Below are 21,902 nucleotides of genomic sequence, written 5' to 3' on the forward strand. Positions count from 1 at the left end.
AGAGAAAACTTTCTTTGTCCAAGTTCTGTTGCCTTTGGCAGGTAACACATCATGACTCACAGTTCTTCAAATCTGGGGCCTCTTTTCCTATAGGCTACACACACACACACACACACACACGCATACACAGATGTTGACAAGGAGACCTACAAATAATCACGTACAATACGCTTGCCTGCTTGTCAGTTTGCCATGATAGCAAGTTTAGTTCCAACAGAGTGTTGAGAGACAGACTTGAAGATGGATGTCTGTGGGTTTTCCGTTTTTAGTCACAGTGATTTCTGCCTTGACGTGTTGAGTATGATAGAACAAAAGCAGAACTTTCTGACGTTAAGCAATGCACCAAGGTAGTTTGAGTTTACGAACTTTGGCAGTTTCTGTCAGGATACCTTCAGTTTGCTGAAGTTTTATTGCTGCCATTGGTGAGGAGACAGAGATGGAAGACGGTATTTTGTGTGTGCGTGTTTTTCAATTTTGTCTCCATCTTTGCAGGCTGGTGTAGGCTACTGAAATCTGACATCTCTGCAAAAAGTTTTATAGGGTCATAGTATTTGCTTAACAGCTGTCAAAATGCGTGACCATATCTTAATGTTAATACATCAAAATACAGAATCCTGTGTGACAGAGAATTAAAACATTAGCAGTGGCATCATGGCTGAAAATCACGATCAAGTCACAGACTGTGGTGCAACACCCACATGCACAATATCAGAGCACTGGAACGGGACCACTCATTACTTCATTCATGTAGGTGTTATTAATTACAACTGTGCTACAAAATGTGTGCAATGAAAACACACACACACACACACACACACACAGACACACACACACACACACACAAAATAAAATAACTCCCAGTCTCTTGTTTTGAGTCAGTGTTAAACACCACAAAGTTTTAGCTTAAAAAGGTCACAAATTTAGTTGCACAAAACAATGTGCATATGACATTCAAAACTGCAAAGAATACACATGTTAATAATAATCAAACAATACAAACCACACCATATTTTAGTTTAGGTAAATAACCCCAGTAATATAGCAAAAATAACACTAAGACTGGGTGAAAACTGGGCACTGGTGAACCCAGTGTTGGTGCAATGTTGACCAAAATTTAGAGGAAGAAGCTGGATAAATTCTCTCCTCAGTATGCATTTCATTATATATTCTATGGTACTCAAAAGTTTACAGACCTTCCTATTAATATAGCACATTATGTAATACTCCTATTATAATTTACAATATGTCTATTGTACTCAGTGATGACTTTATATTGACTATATCATATTCATTTGTAATTTTTGGCCATTTGGTTGTGATATTCGTGATTCTGTGTCTCGTCATGTTTTACAGAATTACAACAGTCTTTTTTTCTGTAGAGACTGTCTGGTCATATTTAAAGCTCCACCCCAAATGAGGTTGCAATGATTCCTCCCCCCTCCTTCTCCTTCTCTCTCTCTCTCTGTATTGCCTTTCTTCACTTTTCACCATTCACTCTCAGGATAAGCACACTGGATCTGAAGGAAACTATTCAAGACACCAATTTATGATTACGACCCAAACTGTCCTACATAAGGAACAGCACGGATGATGCGTTTTGCGCTGCAGCCATTCAATGAAAGAAGAGACGCACAAAAAAAGAGATGGGCACCGTTCCTGGACTTCCACTTACCCGGTCATGGGGAAAATGTTGTCATCACACCGTGCTGGTTGTACCTGTAGTGGTGGCGGTTCTGCTCCAGCTTTGCGCAGCTTTTAACTTGGACACGGAGAAACGCGTCGTTTTCACCGGACCACAGGGGAGTTATTTCGGCTATTCTGTGGAGTTCTTCAATAACTCATCCAGGTAAAGTCTTCATGCATCTTCACGAAGCTTGATGTTATTCCTCACTTTGGCATTTTCCAAGTCAGTGGGAGAAAGTTAACAGCATTCTCTACAGTTCAAAATGACTTAATAATACTCTTTGTGACTGAGTGGGACTACAATCTTGCCCATTATGGAATCACTATATTTCTATAATCTCACAGGGTGTTTAGACTACTTTGCACAGTGAGCTTTACATGTTTCCTCTCTTATGGTAGCCCTGTGATATTTTATCACTCCCTAGGATTACAACGTTTCTACAATTTTGTAGTTGTGTCTACTCTCTTAAAGAGTCAGTTCTGCAGACATAGCCTACTTAATATTTTTATATTGCGCAATAGGCTACTCGTAGAATATCCCTATAAAAACATGTATTTGTATGTTGTCAATATTCAGTTTAAAGTGATCTTGCCATGGTAGTTGATCATTCATATGATCTTATCATCATTTATTGAACATCCTATAGTTAATAGTAGTCTTTTTCATATATTCCATAATGATACAGTGGTGGAAATGCTTGGATATGTTAACTTATTAATAATAATAAGTTATATCAAATAAAACATATACATCTTCACTCTCTCTCTCCCTCTCTCCACACACACACACACAGATACACACACACACACACACACACACACACACACACGCACACACACACTGAATTCCAGCCGAAGTATGATTGGAAACAGACATACACGTCTGTGTGTGTGTATGTTTGAGTGTGTGTGTGTGTGTGTGTGTGTGTGTGCAAAGTAAGAAATATACTAATCTTGTGAATATATGCTACAGCGACAGAAGGGCTTTCTGCTGGTTTTCTGTTGACAAATGAGGAACTGCTGAGTGAGATAAAGTCAAAGATCAAACATGTTCTTTGACTTCCTTTACGGACACTTGTACCGTTAACCTGTGCTGACTCACTGATGAACGTCTCCTCTGGGCTCTAGTGTGGAACACACACATGCATAGATAATCCAAAAGTACCAATATAACAAATATAATACAAAAGATGTGAAGTAAATGAATCATGGTTGGTGGCTTCATTGTTAGTTGCATACAAACAGTGTCTAAACACAATGTAACACCAGGAATAAAAACAACTAAAATTTGATGATGTGTAGGTCAGTACAGTGATATAATAGTTTACAGGGCTGATTATAGTTAAGATAAAGTCAGTCTCTTACAGATTGTTTCTAAATGTAGGCTGCTGTGATACAAAACTTTCAGTTTTCCACTCTGAAACATAAAACTTAGAGAAAACCCCTGTTAGTATGTAATTTATGAAAAAAGAAATAAAATGTGAATTGATGAGCTGTAAAATACACCCTTACTCAGTTTAATTTGCTAATGGCTTACTTGATCTGATATGAAGCTTATTGTAGTCAGTGAGCTAGCGTTAGCAGTTTTTGGGTAGACAATATGAAATTGTGTCACTTAAATTTTTGAGACAGTTCACCGACTTTTTGACTCTTCTCTATTAGTGCTGCTGTTGCATATGTGCATTACACACAATAATCTCACTTTAAACTGAACAAACTGCCAGTAAGCTAACTAGCCAGCAGGCTCAATTAGCAAACAACCAACATGATGGCTATCAGTTAGCATAAATCAGATGTAGACACACCAAGTATGCATGAATAGAATTTTGGAGTACTTAATATTTATAACTTAGTATTTTGAGTATTTACGTTTAAATTCCACAGAATTTCAAATGAAAATGAAACATTTTATTCCACTTATCAGCTGTGGTTACTTTGCAGATTGTGAGAGATAAAAGCAAGAGATAAGATCATAAAATATGATGCTTTGCAAGCAGGCTAATGTGCTGACATGAAAAATTGAACACTGTGGAAAGCACTGTTATACAGAATGAGTTATTTTGTGTATTTAGTTACATGGTATTCATATGAAGACCTTTTTCAGCACTTCAAAACATTGACCAGAAACTACAGTACAGTTCTGTTAACCAACTGAAATTCTTTAAATTCTATAAAACAATATAATTGATCACTCTCAACATATTTACTTCTATCATGACAGCCAAATACATTTTGGTTTGTTCACCCAAAACGCCCTCCAGCTGTTCACAGCCGCTTTTCCTCCAGAAGATGTTACATCATCGGATAAGCTCTCTATACATGATAACAGGAATCTTGTACATATCAGCTGTTAAGCTTTTTTTATCTGCTCTATGATAACCTGATGGCGAGCAGCTTGTAGCAACCGATATTCGGTTTCATATATCCCTGTGAAAGTTATGTACACAGCTGTTCCTGTAAAAGGTTAAACTGTTGTAAGTCCCAGTTACACCTTATCGACTGTCTGTGTCTCATTTTCCCTCATTTAGCCTACATCCTCGAGGGTTCACACTTGGAAAGTGATGTTGGTTTAATGAATGCAGATATTTTCCTGTGAGGAAATTGGCTAAGATTCTCTCAGTTTTCTTAACTAAGCCTCTGGCAGTTAGAGGACATGTTGTGGAGTAATTACAGAGATGTTGATTTAGACCAATTTGTAAAGACCAAGCCCCCTTTCATCCCTCTGGTGCTTTGGCTTACACTGAACAATTTTGTTCCTGACCTAATTCACGTATTTTAATTGCTCACAATTGTCGTTGAACATGTTCTTTCTTTCTTTGCTCTCGTTTCGTGGCGGGTAAACAACGCAGCAGGAAAGGGATGCTTTCCTAAATGAGGGACATGTTTTCATTCTGCTGATGGGGTTGTTTCTGCTGGTTGTCATGCTTTCTGACAATTACTAGACTGTTTGGCTGTAGGGAACCTTATTAAGAGTTGCGCCTGTTACCATGCCATCTCTGTCTCAGCACACATGTCCAGTTTGAGTGACTAAGTCTGGTCTAGCAGGCAGGCATCAAGTGTGCTGGTAGAGCTTGTGCCTCCTCATACATATCAGGTGCTGTGGTAAATAAATATCATCCATTTATTTAAGCCTACTATGCTTTCTGTTAGTACAGTGTAAGTTTTTAGGTTGTAATCAGAGACACTTTGGAATGACAGATTTGTGGCACAGTGCTGCACTGGGCAACTTTGTATGCTATCAGTAATGAGGGATTTTCCAAAACTTTTTCAGTTCTGTTTGACCAATTTTGAAATAATCAAAACTGAGCAAGAAATGAGAGATGTTGGAAAAGTTCAGCACATTTACTTGGCTGGAAATATGGGACTAGATGATTATTTGGAGGGAAAAGGACATTTTCTGTTGATTTTAACTGTCAGTGCTACATGCTTTGTTTAACTTTGACCAAAAGTGGACTGAGGGCTGTAATACTCAAGCTGTGTCCCAATTCCATACAACATACTAATTGTATAAAGTATGTATTAGATACTACTTACGTACACAATGTCAATTACACTTTATAATAAAAAAATCGAAAGATGTATTACTTTTTGTTTGTTTTCCAAGATCTTCCTCACACTGTCTCAGCAGTAAATGTTTTTTTTATATTATAGCTTTGAGTAGCATTTCATGAGCAGAGAGGTGATATCACAATTTCATCTGTATAATAAATCTGAGTACATTTGAGTACAACACTACAGAATGTATTCACTTCAAGACAGCTATGTTGTTATTCAAGCCTATTACTCTCTCTCCTCTCTATTTCTCACAGAGGTTCAGTCACGATCTCGTGGTTGAGACAGCAGGAAAGAAAACACACTAATTGAGTTTTATGTCCGATAATTCTGGCCACCCACACATGAATGAGTTTAATTAATGTATTTACATGTTAACCAAATAAAGCAGATATTTGTGTTGGGGATCTGGCTCGTATAAGCATCATATCTTGTTTATTATAACGACCCAGATAAAATCTTGAGAAACTTGAAGGGGCTTAACTGGGATACAGATACTCTGTTGGTTTGCATGCACATATATTGTGTTCATAACTGAATATACAGGAAGATCATATTACTAAATATCTATGGTTCCCAACCTTTTTGGCCTGGAAAGAAGTCTACATGTGACCCCTTGTCATATGTTTAATGTGACAATCTTAGAGGCTCAAAGGGTAAAACTATTCAGTGTTACGGACTTATAGAGAAAGTCTGAAAAAATAAACATAATTTTGTGTGGAAGAAATGTTTTTGTTTCTTTTCTATCCTGTTAATCATTGTTTGCGATCCCCTTGCAGTTTGTGCACCCCAGGTTGGGAACCACCGTTTATTGGTGAGCAGGTTATGATGCATGATGAACAGTTAAACTGAGTAAGACCTATTATTAGCATATGACCTGTTTCAGAATAATGTGGCCATGTAAGTGCAATCACTGGGGCTCATAAATCCTTTAGTAAAAATTACATGTTGCATCTTTGACCTCGCCATGCCTCCAAGCTACTTCCCTGTTTGCAGATGTTCATAGTGAACATGAGTTAAAGGAAAGGAATCCTGGTTTCATGTCTCCACAAACACATCCATCATCCCACTGATACACATCATATTGTTAATGAGGCTAGTGTTTGGGTGATTAGAGTGCTTTTAATTGTCTCAGGGAGCATGTTTCAACTCCACACATGCAGAGATCACAAGGGGTAGTGGCGGGTTAAAAGTCGTACCTTTGAAAGAAAAGGCCATTGAAAGCCCGCGCCCTGGTCGGCTGAGTGGCTGTGGAGTGAGTGGTTTATAAGGAAAGCTAATCCAGCCATGTAAATATTCCTCTTGTGCTCTCCAGACATTACTGGGGATGGGGGAGTGTACAGAGTCTGTCTGATCTCTGCTAATGTCATCAGTCACCAATGTCTTAAGTTGTGCCATTCGCTCGGGGCCAGGCCTTTTAAGCATGGCTGTCTGAAAACCTTGAAAGCTCAGCTGGTTTGTAATACACATGTACATTTGCATGTGCATGTATTATTCATTCGTACACACAGCCATGCTAACACATGCAGAGATAGTGTTTGGTTGTAGCATCTGTTTTGCTGTATCTCCTTCATATACTTTTGCCATTAAATCATTTTCAGACTGTCATCTAGCAAAAACATGCAGAAATATCTCCAGATACTTCTTGTTTAATCTCCCACTCTTCATGTCCTTACACATTTTCTTTTAAAACGTTATTAGGAGATAAAATGCTTAAAACCGACCTCACCTACTTAACTAGCAGCATGGAAATAGCAGTTTCATTGCGCACATTTTGTACAAGTTTGTAAACTTGTAGTCAGAGGTGGAAAGTTACTAAGTACATTTACTCAAGTACTATGCTTAAGTACAACTTTGAGGTACTTGTAGTGTACTTAAGTATTTCCATGTGATGCTACTTTATACTTCCACTCCACTACATTTCAGAGGGAAATATTGTACTTTCTACTCCACTACATTTATTTGACAGCTTTAGTTACTTTTCAGATGAAGATTTGACACAATGGATAATATAACAAGTTTTTAAAATACAACACATTGTTAAAGATGAAACCAGTGGTTTCCAACCATTTTGGCTTTTGACGTCTTACAGAAAGCAGTGTGTAGTCGGGGTCACATTTCACATGTCTATGAGTTGTTAACAGCTCCACCAAATAGTGATTTTTCCCTCTAAACTTCTCACATGCTTTCATTTCAATAAATGTTCAAATGATCCAATATTTCAAAAAAAATAAATAAATTCTTCCTTCCTCTCCCATTAATCATCTCACGACCCCTCAGATTTACCTGGTGACCCTTTGGAGGGGCCCGACCCCTAGGTTGGGAACCACTGGACTAAACTAGCTAACTATATATAAAGTAGTTGAAACTGGCTCCAACTCCATTAGCTACAACAGTAACATGCTGCTCTAACACTGATGCTTCACTATTAATAATCTAATGATGTCATATATAATAATATATCAGTCAGAGGGACCAAACCACTACTTTTACTGTTGATAATACTTATGTAGTGTTACCTAAGTATGGTTTTTCATGCAGGGCTTTTACTTGTAATGGAGTATTTTTACATTACTGTATTGGTACTTTTACTTAAGTAAAGGACCTGAATGTTCCTTCCACCGCTGATTAATGTGCAGTTGCACAACTACATTTCCCATCAAACATCCTCTCTTCATTGAAGGCGAAGACCAAAATTATTGCATCTTTGTTTTGATGACTATGTAAACTAAACAAACCAAAACCATCACCAAAAAAGCAGTTCAGACGGATGATTGTCATTCATTAAGCTAAAATAAGTTACAGTTGCTCTCTGGCATCAACATGTTACCACCACTCATCCTTCTTACAGGCCAACTATGACTTGTAATCATCCAGTCAGCTCTCGTAGTAGTTTCAGTATAGCAACTGTGTGGCAAGCTAAATTTAAAGCTGCTCTATTCAATATTTTTACATTAACAATGGATTAAATAACTACACACAGTGTGAAAGAGGTTGAAAGTTAAAACCTGTAGAAAATTATCACCCGACTCTGCAGTTTCTCTCAGCTCTATGGGCTTTTTTTTGCATCTTGCTGTTTGGATTTTGACTTGCAGCTTAACTCTTGTGACTCACTCTCACTGCTCTCATTAATCTCATTTCCAGCTGCAGCAGGAAGCTCTGTAAAATCCACTTTATGCTACCTGCCCAACACCAAACAGCAGAACACATACATGTTTAGTTCTATTAAAAAATGTTAGCTTACTCACGGTGTAACAACTACAAACTGTAACCCTATACGGAGCACACAAAATGATTCTGCTTCTGTTGGACTCATTGCACAAGACAAGATACTGAGACATTGAGGAAGTTGACACCAGTAGGGCTTTGTTAATGACAAACAATGCTTTACTTGGCATCAAGTCAAAACTACACAGTGTTTTGGGCTTCTACAAAAAGCTCCTTTGGCTACACTGGTTGTTAATTCAAACAGTAACAGAGGATAGATGATTAGAGACCCCACGCTGAGCTTGCAGAGCTTTGACTAAACTTGATGTAATATTATGTAAGTTGCATTTGTTGATCATAGATAAATGTTAAACCTTCCGTGCAGCAACACTAGAAGTACAGTGTTTTTCCTGTATCTTACGTCTGACAGACCTCAATGACCGACCGCTAGTGATAATGATAGGGATCACTAGAAATACGATTGCTGAGGGAATAGCTGCAAACTGCTCTTTAAATGTTCTTTAAATACCGTTACAAAACAGTTGTACTCTACCTTACATGCCCCAATAAACAGGAGCATGGGTCAATAAGGGAGAAGTCAGCCTTGGTACTGCTTCTCGAAACTTGTTCATGGTAGTGCCTGGTGTTACTTTTTCTGAAAAATTAACTAATTGTTTGGTTTTTTCTCTTCCATTATTTCAGCTTTGATTAACTAATCCAAGGTATATCTAGGGAAACCTTACAGATCCCTGCCTTTCCCTGATCCCTGCCTGTCTACCTTTCAACACCCACCCCTTCCCTCCTTTAAAAAAAATCATATTCTTCACATATTTCATACTTACTTTATGAGCAGTGTGTGCGCCAAAACTTTAATGTAACACAACCTGAATGCATTTGACTTAAGATCAAAACAACTGTCTCTTGGTATAATTTCTGACTTTTCCTGGACATGGTTCTTCACCGCAATGTAAGACTTTGTTTTTTCTTTCTGTCTTTCTGCTGTCTAGTATCAGCATTTTGATCGGCGCTCCAAAAGCCAACACCAGCCAGCCCGACATCACAGAAGGAGGAGCTGTGTACTTGTGCCCCTGGAGCCAAACTAACTGCAGTATTATCAACTTTGACAAGCAAGGTAGGGTGCCTTGTTAAAACTAAATTGACGATCAGCCTCTTTGTAACCATATCGAGAAAAATAAATGTGATGATTGAAAATTCATGCTCAATATTCTAAATCCAAGGGAGAGAATTTTCCCTACATCATAATCACAGCAGTAGCTGGTAATTCACATTGTTCCAGGATGTAAAAATGCCACTTTCCTTAACGGCACTGTGAAACAGTTGAGACAGGGCTGTGCAGTAAACTCTCAGCTGCGTCTAACCAGCCATAAAAGTGGCTGAGAGAAGCTATAGGTAGCATCCTGAGTTAGACGCCACTGTGCTTGACCCTGAGGTCAGGAGTGCGGCTCGCTGCCTTCTCAAAGCTCCTAATCCAACAGTTCTCTGTTTTGATTGAAACCAGCCTTTGATGTCTCTCCTGTGTTTTAATGGTCGCTGAAGTTTCCCTCTGCTCCACCCCTCGGTAAAGTCTCCATTTTGGGGCATGAGCTGTGTTTGCAGTGCTTTGATTTCCTGCTGGACTCGGGCCCAGTGTTGTGAGCACTCTTTAATTAGGGCAGAGTCATTACGGGGACAAGGACCCCAGAGGATCTGGGCTGCCCCAAGCTCTGCCAGAAAAATAATCGCCTCAATCAGAAAAACGGGAAGCGATAAGGAACAGCGTTTGAGGATCACAGGGTCTAACTTATCGTACACTTTCAAATGCTGATATGGAGTGGTGGTTTACATAGATTCGGAGCTGTGACTATGAAAACTCTGCCTACATAAATACACACATACAAACTGTTTACAAACACAAACTGCCTCTGTAGACAGCCTCCGAAACGTGATATGTCTCAGTAAGAGGCAAGGAAAACCACACATATGTTAACACACACACACACACACACACACACATGCTCGTGCTTTTACATTCAGTAGTCTTGCATTTCCCATTACAGGCCTCAGGATTCATGGTGTGTTTGAGGACACAGCCCAGACTCTATTAACCAAACAGGCATCCTGAGTTGCAGCCAGAAGAGTTTCATGTCACCGCTCTGCTACAGACAGCAGGCACATACTGTATATCAGAAAATATACCACAGTAAAGCTTACATAGTTACAGGCACATTGTAGCACGATTTAAAATTGTTAGTGCTTAAACAGGGACAAGCTTTCTCATTTGGGCAAATTGAGGGTGTCAGGTTTTGTCAAATGACTTTTCAAGGATGCTGAATGGCAAAAATGTTGGATGATTACTTTTTGTGTTCACTGTAGGTGTGACAAAAAATCCTGCATGTAAAATAAATTAGGCTCTGACAGCAACTTTCAACATCACAAACTTTTATTTAGTACTTGGATAAGGATGTGAGCACTTTTTCCAGGTCAGAAACTTGTTTTTACAGTGTTCCATAGGACATAAAGGCAACTTGGCTCACCTACCTGGCTCAAGAGTTCGTTTTGTGGACCAGGAATAGCAATTCCAGTAGAAATATTGCTGTCTTGTTTTTCTCAATTAATTATTAGACCAGCCTAAAGTGGAAAGCAAAAGTCCTGGAGGTGTAATGCTGCTGAAGTTGCAAAAGTAACCTTTTGCAATTTGGCAAGCAACCACACACTCACATATACACACACACTCCTAGCACTCCACCACCCCCACCTTCATCACTGCCTGAGCACTGCCAGGGCCTCTTCTCAAAACAAACCTTGACAATGAAGTACAGCCGTTTGGGTTACAGTAACAACGAGGTCCAAGTCCCTTTGAGCTGTTTGATGTGTGCCATAGCATGGAGGATGGATTAAGACTGCAGACCCCGGGAACAAGGCCATAAAATATCCATGTAAAAAGCCAAGAACATGTGGGGAGCGCTCTCAAATGAAGCCCTGACTGCACAAAACTCAAACACCGATGACAGGAGGATCTTTGACAAAGTTAAAATAGAAACTCCTGACATAACAGAAGTTTCTTCCACGACCCAGTTTCTGACTAAAGTGTAGCAACTATAAATTATTCAGTCATAGAGGAGCTGCATATATCTCTGTGTAAATGTGCTTTTATGTATTTTTCTCTTCTATCTTCTAGGTGATCGATATTTTTTTATAAATGAAGTGAACACTCAGGTTGAGTTCAAGTCCCATCAATGGTTTGGAGCTACTGTGCGTTCCCATGGCAACAGTGTCCTGGTAAGAATGGTTCTATGATGTTTGGTCTCTTTGAATTATTTACTTACATTTAGTTGTATGATTACATGCTATGCCAACATTTGTTGGTGTGATGCTTATGTTTTAGTTTTTCACACTAGCTAGAGTTTTTCAATATGGGGTTTTGGGAATTCTTGTGGGATGGCTTGATGTACTGTACAGACCAGATTGCAGAACATTTCTAAGACTGCTTCCTCTGTGCACTGAAAATGTAATACAAAGTCTCTAACCATGGGTTTGGTACTAAAAAACATTGTTACTGTCCAGAAAAGGTTGAATAGCCTGTGTTAAACTTTACATTATCTTTGTCTCTTGGGCAACTTCTGGCAAACACAGTCAGAGAGCACTGAATGCTAACAACGACCCTGAAAAAGCTCTTCAATTTGAATATAATGGCTACAATCACACAGAAAAAAGTTATAGGTTCCAGGACCACTTGATGATTCATGTAGAAGACATGGTAATACAGGAACAGCATTGTTCTTGTATTGCAGGGTAGTTGGTGCTGGTACTGTAACCTAGCCTCAGATATTGACACAGTTTGAGGGTTACTATTTATTGTATGCATTTTCAAACAATATGTCTCACTTTTACAAGGATAAAGGTTACAAAATGAGCACTAACTGATTAGTATGGCAAATGACATGGCAGGATGAAATGACATCAGATGCATTTCCCCAAAGTGTTGAGTGAGTTACAGCACACCGCTGTTGCCTAGAAGTCGGCTAATGCATAGTAAACATTTGAGACTGGCGCCCATGAGATGGATATACTGTACCATTCATGAGCAGGGCAACCTGTAATTCCAAACTGTAGTTGGCTAATGTTATGCTACCCCTTGGCCATGGAAGAAGGTTTCCTACTGTAGATATTAAGATTTTTTTTCCAGGCATGCTAATGTTAGCAGCTTACTTCAGAGCACACATTGCTTCATCTATAACTTGCACTTTCTCTTGTGTTTTCGGTTTAACTGATACACAGTACTGTTCTTACTCGTTCCCCATTAGACCACTATGATTGCACAATCATTATTCAAGGGAGGAGTTCAGTGAAGGGTCAGTTTAATGCTTCTGAGCTCAAAAACATGATCATTGACTCATTTGTCATTGAGCTGTTTCTCTGTGCTTTCCAGGCCTGTGCTCCCAGGTATTACTGGAGGACCGAACACGACACACCCTTCGCCGATGTTACAGGAACCTGCTACCTCTCTGACGATGGTCTCAAAACATTTGTGGAGTACGCTCCCTGCCGAACTGGTGAGTTACTGCAATAATAGCCATTCTCCAGGGGATTTGTTTACCGTTGTTAATTATTTACAGCTAACATAAAATGTGTTTGCATTGGATATTAAGAATCCAATGCAAACACCCACAGACATGTTTTAAAACATAAAATACTAAGTTTCTCCACAAAAAAAGTTCAACTAGCTACTTAGAATTTCTTAAAATTACATTTCCTCCTTCTCCTCTATTGAAAAACTCCAGAATCTATGAAAATGCAAATGTTGTTCATTTCAAAAGTTTAACAGCTGGATACAAGATGTCTCCTACTTCACTGTAAAGTCCATTGTCAGTGTTTGTGCACTGGAGGCTTTCAAGTTTCCATGTCACACTTGTGTAAGTTGAATGCTGGACCATGATTGGCTACAAACTTGTTGTGATGTCACAAATCCTGCTCATGGGTATACGCCCTGAACTTAGTGACACAGAGGAAGTTCCCACCTTCAGCAGATAAATGTGAACACGACCTTCCTTCCCACATTTTTGGGTGGAGAGGGACTTTAAGAAGAGTACTGTCTACAATTTAGGCCAGCTTTTTAAACTCGTTAACATAACCTGATATTTACAAGTGTTACCAGGTGAAGCTTAAGCTATGTATTTGAATAGCTGAGAAGCTATAGTGAAGTCATGTCATATTTATTCATAAAGCACATTTATAAACAACAGTTGACCGAAGTGCTTTACAAGCAGAATAGCAAAAACCATAAAACAACACAATAAATACACAAAGACTAGTTACCACAAGCTATAGAAAGTGGATCACATAATGTTGTTGGAACCCCCTGTAAATCAAAGAAATTGCTGTTGCAACACATTTGCTCACCCCAAGGCTTTATCTTTTCTGTGTTTCCTTCTATTGTTTTCAAAGTGATGGTCTTGAATTCAGTTTTGGGTCATTGTACAAGTGAACTGTGATGAAAATTACACTAGAGAATTCTGCCCTAAACAGAACTGAATGTTTCATCTCCAAGAAAAGTTTGAAGTTTCTTTGAAGTTTAAGTGTTTCCCATATTTTGGTGCTTTTCCGCTGCAGAAAGACATGGACCTGCTGGACAGGGCTATTGTCAGGGGGGATTTAGTGCTGACTTCACCAAGGTAAGAGAAATATTTGCTGGAGTTTTTGCTGGTTTTCTGTATAACCACATAGTCACAGTTTCTCTGTTTTGGCTGATGTAAGCAGTGGAGATTACACTGTGAACATCAGACTTGCAGAGTTTGTTGAAACTCATGATGGAACTGGTGACACACAGATTCCTCAGTTCTGGCTACTGTTGTGTGTTGCAGAGTGGACGAGTTGTGCTTGGAGGACCAGGCAGCTTTTACTGGCAAGGTGAGCTCACAAGAATGTGGAACAGCATTGGATTTTTATGAGATATCTTCAAATGGATTTTCCCTCTGAGAGAGAAAGATCAAATCAATCCATCATCTTTGTCAGTGGATGAACTACAGTGTAACCACTCAGGAGCCAGAGTTCAAAAGTCACATGTCTTATTTTAACCTCTGACCTTTAACCCTTTGTTACCCATCCATCCTATAGGTCAGCTGATTTCAGCCACCACGGAGGAGATTGTGAAGGCCTACTACCCCTCTTACTTTCTGCTGTCAGTTGCCGGGCAGATTCAGACACGACAGGTGCACGGGAGCTATGATGACAGTTACCTGGGTGAGGAAGCACACTTAGATAATAGAATTATTAAAATTTGATGTATTATTATGACTACGTGCATGTACTACTACTAACCCTAACACTACTGCTACTAATATGACAAATACTACTTATACTACTACTGATACTACTGTTGCCACTATTATCAGACTGCTACAGCTACGTTTACTGTTTCTATACATTTTTATACCAGCAGCAGGGCCTCTTGATCCAAGATGGATAATTTTTCTGACAGTCTGTTGAACAATTTGGTCCAGAGTCACAAACAGCATGCCATGAAATTTGATATTGATATTCACGTTCCTCAGAGGATATTATCTGATGCTTTTAGCCACCCTTTAACCATTTTTCTGGCACCACAACAAGGTCAACATTTTAACCAGGAGTAAGTCGCGGTTAAGGAAAAAATAAATACCTTGAAAACTGACTGGATTTTCATTAAATTTGATATGAATCTCTATCTCTCCAGGGGGCTAGAATGATTTTGGTAACCTCCTGACATTACTTCTAGTTCCACCAGCAGGCAAAAATCTGCACTTGGATGGCAGAAATGTAAAAATCTAATCAACACACTTTCCCTAAACTACCACCCTTCCATTTTCCACTAACACCACCATCATGTCAAATTGTCAACTTTGTACTGTACACAGAAAACTGAAAAATAACAGTTGGATTGCAGTTAATTTGCTGTCTATATTCACTGTCTTTTGACCTTTACTCTGGGTGCATACAGGCCAAAATATCATCTTACACATGACTCATGACATGACTCACAACATGCCATAATCTTTTAGGCAGATTTCCAATGAACAGGCTGACTTCAATCATTCTCTCCAAGGGATAAAAACTGATGATTACAACCTGATGGCCTTTCCTCTAGTGCAACTTTTTGCATTTTTGCCCCACTGTTAGTAGCAAAATCAACAGTATTTCATATATTTCTTACAAACTTTCATAGTGTGGGGCTTAAAGAACTTTTGCTTCTAGGATCTGCAAGCAGAGGCTTAAAGGCAACACAAACTGGCAACATATGATTTCCATCAAAATACCCAAACTAGGGCTAAGATTGTATGGATTTTTTCTTACCATGGTGAAAAAGCAACGGTTTTGCAGCGATGACGGTAATGAGCTCAACACCACGGTAGGCATCACATGACCGTGGTATTGTGTTAATGCTGTTCTCATCAGAGCCTTAACCCAAACCTGTTGTTTTCTGTTTGCTTGCACATAGTCGCCACAGTGCTATATTGTGTGCTATTGTCAGTTCAAATATAAAACGTGATGCAGTGCTGTGTGACGGAGCTATTTTTGTTTTCACTGCTAACCACCAATAGTACTACTTCTGCTATTGTAGCAGCAACTATTTCATGAATTTAGATTTTTATTATTTTTATAATTAGTTTTTCTTTTCTTCTTTTCTTATTATAGAATTTATGTCAGTTATTTTCTATTACTGTAATTTAATTATAATAATATAATATTATTATTATCCTATTATATATTAGTAGGTGTTGTAGTCATATTAGTTTTCTCCAACTAAACACAATGGGCCTCATGCAAGAAGCACTTGTAGAAACAGATTTGTTCTTAAGATACACGTATGAATGATTTAAGAACATTTTTGGCATTCATAAAGTTTCTTGTACTTAAAATTTTCTCTTAGGTATGAACTAAATATACGAGTGGTCCAGAGCTGTCATACGTGTCATGAATGGGTCATCTCTGCCTTTCTTCACAGGAGACAAACACTTGTTTCATTTACAATTATAATGTCCTAATCTGAATTAATTTGGAGTTTAAATATGATACAGAAATTAAGAAAGTAAAGATATAACTAAAACAAACTTCATGCAAAATTAATATTCTGTTTACCATATTATCATTACCATAGCTGCTGATTTACTAAAAGGTTTTTTAGATTTTATGATTTTTATTGGCATATTTTGGCACAGAAACTCCTACATTTCAGTAGTTGCTTAACGTCTCTCACTCCAACAGCTGCCTCATGTCTCTCTACAGCTCTCTGCCCAGTATCATGTCGTGTTGCAGCTGACAGTGTAACATCACCTACTGTAGGCTGTAATATTCTCTCATCTAATTTCTCTGTGACTGTCACATGACCACCTCTCATATTAGTCATGGATATTTTTAGGCATCAAACTTCATGTCAAAGCATTTCCTCTTTATTTCTGTCACAGTACAGAACTGATCTGATAACACATTGTTGGCTCCTGGATTCATATTGTCTTACTGTTTTGGGTCCTCTTCTACTTACACTCCTAAAGTTGATATGTTTGACTTGAAGCAGTGCTGTGTTTTTACTCTTTGGAAACTTTTTTGTGAATGAAACTTGTCCACAAACAAAGGGAAACATGGAGCCTTATTTTTAATTTTAGGGGCATGGATTATGCTAATGATCAGATCTTGTGAATGTGCATCTCCTTATGAACAGATGACATTCAACAGGCTGAAACGAGCGATTTACGACAAGTTCAGGCAGTTAAGAGAGTTTGTTGAATCTGACTTGGAACACTCGTATGAGCAAACCTCACAGAAAAAAAATAAGAGAGTTTTAGGACAAAAGTATGAAAATGTTCTTGCATGAGGCCCATTTTATGTAAGATGATGATGAATTAAAATACACCAGTGCTACAACTAATATCATTACTACTAATAATAATACTATATTTTTTGAAGTAATTAAATAGAATTATTACTCTCAAACCCAACTGTATCTCTACTCTCCATGTGTCTTTCCTGCAGGTTACTCTGTGGCTGGCGGCGAGTTCAGTGGGGATGATGATGAAGGTGAGGGTCATATTTACAGTGCAGAGTTCCCAAAACACATGGCTGAGTACAGGGTTTGTTGACCCCTGCCCCAGCTCTGTCTAACCGCTCAGTCTCAACACACATGATTGTGGATGGTCTGCTGTGTTTTGATGTAAAGGGATTATTAAGTCTTTTAGGGAGCAAGAACATTTAGAAACACAAAGAATAAAAAAAAAATACACACATATATATATATCAGTGTTTCAGTTTCAGTTCTTAGTTCTCAGTCTTGTTTTGAAATGACCCCTCCTAACCTTTTGCCCCTGTTGCAGATTTCATCACAGGAGTCCCAAAAGGCCTCATGCTGTATGGTTTAGTAAGGACTCCCCACATTTTCATTTTACACCATTTTACAGTGAAAATAGTGTACAAAGCATAAAAGTAAAGGAATAAACTGTACATGCGGTATACAAAGACCTGCAGTATTAATGGATAAAGCTGAATACATTTTAGTTGAATAATCTAATATATTTATGCACTTTTTGGATTATGAACCATATTTTATAATCAATAATGACTTTTGTCTGTCTCAATATAGGTGTCCATATTAAATGGAAGGGATCTGAAGTCCATGCTCAACTTGACAGGGGAGCAGGTATGTGCACATCTGGCTGGAGATTTTCTGTACTTTTCATATGTGGGTACACATTTAAAGTGGCATGTGTAAAGGAGGGTTGAAGATGAAGGAATTCGCCCTGTGGAGAGGCCTATACCAGGGTCAGAGGTCGAGCTTACAGTATGCACAGCTCATGGTTTCCAAAAGCTGTAAATCAAACCCTGAAACAGCAGGCCAGGATAGTGTTAATGTTGTCACTGTACTGACTCAGTATGTGCATTTTAAAGGGGAAGAGTGGCAGCGTTGGTCAGTGAGACACTAGCTGGGCTTATAGTCATATTGCTTAAAATATAACCCACGGATGAATTATTTTTAAAACGGAATGTCACAAACTTTTGGAAAATTTCCTATGAGCAAATAAATGACTCATCTGCTGTGCATTTTAAGGTGGGACGTGTCTCCCGCTAACCACCAATTTAACTTCCTGTGCGAATTAAAGTGCTAAATAAAGTGCAACAGATTAGATTCACAGTATGGTTAACAGCTACATCATGGGGAAACTTATTTGTCTGTTACTTTCTTGTGTGCTTTCACAAGGCTTCATTGTGCACATATTGCAAAATGTAAGAGCATGTGATCATGCTCGCATGAGAAAGCATGTGTCTGAGTGTGTGTGGCTGTGTCTGTGTGTCGTCAGTATGGGAGGTCATCAGTGACTGCTCAGAGGTGTCAGTGTCAGGGTGGAGGACGCTGAGTAAACTGTTAAATCATAGTGAGAATGATCTGAGGTGAACTCCTGGCTAATAGACTCTTTGCTCTCTGTGGGTGAATGCTGGTCCCTGTGTGGTTGCTTGGACTATGGAGTCAAAGTCAGCTGCAAAAACACACCAGAGGCAAGACGCTCTGATGATCTGGTGAATGAAACCTCAAACTTTGTCATTTGTTATGCCAGTAAACAAAGAGAGATGTGAAGATGCAGATAACCACAAAATTTTCTCTGTTTAGCTATGTTCCACTGGTTTAACAACCCATGTGGTGGCCTAGTTGCACTAGAGTTGGGCAATATGATGATATATATCCCATGAGACGATGGAAATGTGTTTATCATGAGAGATTTTGCCACACTAAATACCATGATAACTTTTCCTGTAATATCTCTGGTGGTATCAGACCATTGTGGGCAAGGCAGCAAATCAATGAGCTGTACAACTGCTCTGGTTCTATTGGATTTGATAACTTTTGCGTTAATGTCATGAAGTATCTTGATTTTTAAGCTATTTAATCAACTGGATAAGCCAAAGACATTTCCAGTTATTCCAATTATTTTATCTATGCATTGTTTCTCAATAACAAATGTTGGATGCTGGTCCATTTCCTGGTATTATAGAATGATACAGTGCATTCATTTCTTGTATATTTATTCCAAAATAGTGGACTCTCACTAGTATATAGTGTATATTTTACATTATATAGTATGAAATTTAGACACAATGACATATTAATGGAAATGGACAAATTTGTACCATGGACTGTTTAATTTGTGCCTGGGTCATTGCAATAGTGACTGCCAAATGTGGAAATGTGGAATTTTACTGCTTTGGTATTGCCTTTTATAATATTACAGTGGTTTCTGTTAGCATAGTTAGCTAAATTTAAAGCTTCAGTAGTTTATTTTTAGCCACTCTCAGCAGCAGAACAAGCTGTAAACACAAAATTGACATATTTTCACCTTTGATATGGCACACATGTTACATTAATTTTCTGTTGAAGTTGTATTTTTTGTCCACCTTACAAATGTAAGGCTAATATTCACTCTCCTTTAGCTCTGTTTTGGTCACCAACTATTGAAGGAAATAACTGGCTAAGAAGTTTGACTTTCTTTACCAGCCAGCTTTTAGTAGCTAACTTTAGCTGCTAGATGCTCCATTGTGTTCATTAGCTCGTAGCTAACTTTGTCTGTCTGCTGTTTGGTGCTGTACAGGTAGTGTGCGGTGGGTTAGTCAGGAATTTTTTGCTAGGTATGTCCTGTGAACAATTGTCAGTATGACAAATATTAGTATTTGTGGTAGTTGTAGTGTTAATAATAGGGCAGCTTTAATAGAAAAAAGGAAAAAAAGCTAATAAATATAAAAGGACTTCAGTGTAAACATCAACCCAACAATGGATACAGATGCTCTCATGCAAAGTGTGACAGATTATTCCTGTTGTCCTTCAGATAAAACTACTTTACTATTACTAGTCACATCTGCATATAAGAGGATAAAAGAAATTGGAAAGTTCATCTGTGGTCAACTCTCTTAACTTGCTGATTTCACCTCATGTTGATCATGTTTCTTAGAGTATGAATGTATGGCAAAGCAGTGCTCCTTGGATATCACTGTGGATATGAATATGAACTTTGTACTGAGCCTCAGCTTGATTTATGTTGATAAAGTTTTTTTGCATGTGGGATGCAGGAAGTCAATCCTCTTATATTCAGGCTTGTTTTTCACAAGGGTCTCTAAACACACTTCCATGTAGCCACGCTACAAATCACTTTGAAGCGAGAGTCACCCAAGGATGTAACATGACCCTAATTTATCATACATGGTATGAAATTAAACCGGAAAAACCTGAGCCCCATGAGCATTTTCTTGGAGTGAGATTTAAAGGAGTTCAAATCCCCGATCCCTAGACCCCCTACCTCTCCTTGAGCTTACAGAAGCCCTAACACTGAGCTCCATGAAAAGGGAGAAGAAGAGACCCCAGGGGATTGTGGGATTGAGAGATTGAAGACGAAAGCTTCTGGGGGCGGTGGTGGAGGGTACAAAAGAGAGGACACGGAGAAAGAAAATGAAAGAAAAGAAAGGGATCTATGCACCGTGGTGTGATTACAGGCTAACCGGGTCTTGTTTGTAATGTGTTCCAGATGGGGTCCTACTTTGGCTATGCAGTGGCAGCCACGGACATCAACAATGATGGGTGAGTGAATGGAGTGATGGTGACACAGATGATGGTAAAAAAAGGGGAAAGGGTGACAGAGTGGGTGGAATGAGAGAAAAGTGATATAAATATAAGCTCAAATAAGAGACTAAAAATGAAAGGTGAGGTCACTGAAAATGAGGTCAACAGTGTGAATTTCTCATGCTCTTTCATGACAGTTTAACTGACTGTGGATAGTTCCTCTCTGTGTTAAGTTCCCTAGCAAATTTCACTTCCTCACCTTGGAAGAGTCACAACCTCAGCTCCATGAGAACCACTGTTGTAAGAGTTTCGGTTTAGCTATTCAAGTGAAGCCCTGTTTGCTTATCCTTTTAAAACTGTAGTTAGTTTGGTATATGTATTGCAGCCATTTAAATATGTATTTGATTTGAAAATGCTTGCTGGTAGTTGTAATGTATGTGTTGTTATTGAGTCCTTTTAAATTGCTATTGATTTAGTATCAGTGTTTCATCTTTCAACAGAATAGTCATAACAGTAATAATTACTCAGCTGCCCTTGTTCCTTTCCCCTGTTTCAACCAAGACATGTGATTCAGTGTAAACCTGTTAAACCCCACTGACTTATGGCTGGGCAAAAATACTAAATATATGTGGCTGAATTAAAGGATGGGTTCACAATCTTTCAATTCTGTCTTAAAACAATAGTCAGGTGCCCAAGTGAACATTGAAACAGTTTTTGCTCGCTGTAATCTTTCCTCCTGTTAATTAAAACAAGATCTTTTCCTAATGAGCTTTCAACACAAGTGATGGGGGACAAAATCCACAGTCCTCAATCTGTGCAAAAATGTGTTCAAATGTTTATCTGACATTAATATAGATACCCTCTTCATTTGTTTAGCTCTACGTCTATT

At 38.6% G+C, this 21,902-nt stretch overlaps 1 protein-coding gene across 1 annotated transcript in view; it reads left to right on the plus strand.

Annotated features, from left to right (window-relative positions):
* Nucleotides 1-1,462: 1,462 nt before the first annotated feature.
* LOC137182073 (integrin alpha-5-like) overlaps nucleotides 1,463-21,902 on the plus strand; it is a 47,912-nt gene continuing 27,472 nt past the window's right edge. Inside the window, exons 1-11 of the mRNA XM_067588353.1 lie at nucleotides 1,463-1,846; nucleotides 9,450-9,574; nucleotides 11,621-11,721; nucleotides 12,872-12,995; nucleotides 14,053-14,114; nucleotides 14,304-14,349; nucleotides 14,557-14,682; nucleotides 17,449-17,493; nucleotides 17,787-17,830; nucleotides 18,053-18,109; nucleotides 20,979-21,031. Of these exons, the coding sequence (XP_067444454.1) occupies nucleotides 1,644-1,846; nucleotides 9,450-9,574; nucleotides 11,621-11,721; nucleotides 12,872-12,995; nucleotides 14,053-14,114; nucleotides 14,304-14,349; nucleotides 14,557-14,682; nucleotides 17,449-17,493; nucleotides 17,787-17,830; nucleotides 18,053-18,109; nucleotides 20,979-21,031 (986 nt within the window). The 5' untranslated portion in view covers nucleotides 1,463-1,643. The remainder of the gene's footprint in view (nucleotides 1,847-9,449; nucleotides 9,575-11,620; nucleotides 11,722-12,871; nucleotides 12,996-14,052; nucleotides 14,115-14,303; nucleotides 14,350-14,556; nucleotides 14,683-17,448; nucleotides 17,494-17,786; nucleotides 17,831-18,052; nucleotides 18,110-20,978; nucleotides 21,032-21,902) is intronic.

The sequence above is a fragment of the Thunnus thynnus genome, chromosome 4, assembly GCF_963924715.1.
Source record: "Thunnus thynnus chromosome 4, fThuThy2.1, whole genome shotgun sequence".
Taxonomy (NCBI): Eukaryota; Metazoa; Chordata; class Actinopteri; order Scombriformes; family Scombridae; genus Thunnus; species Thunnus thynnus.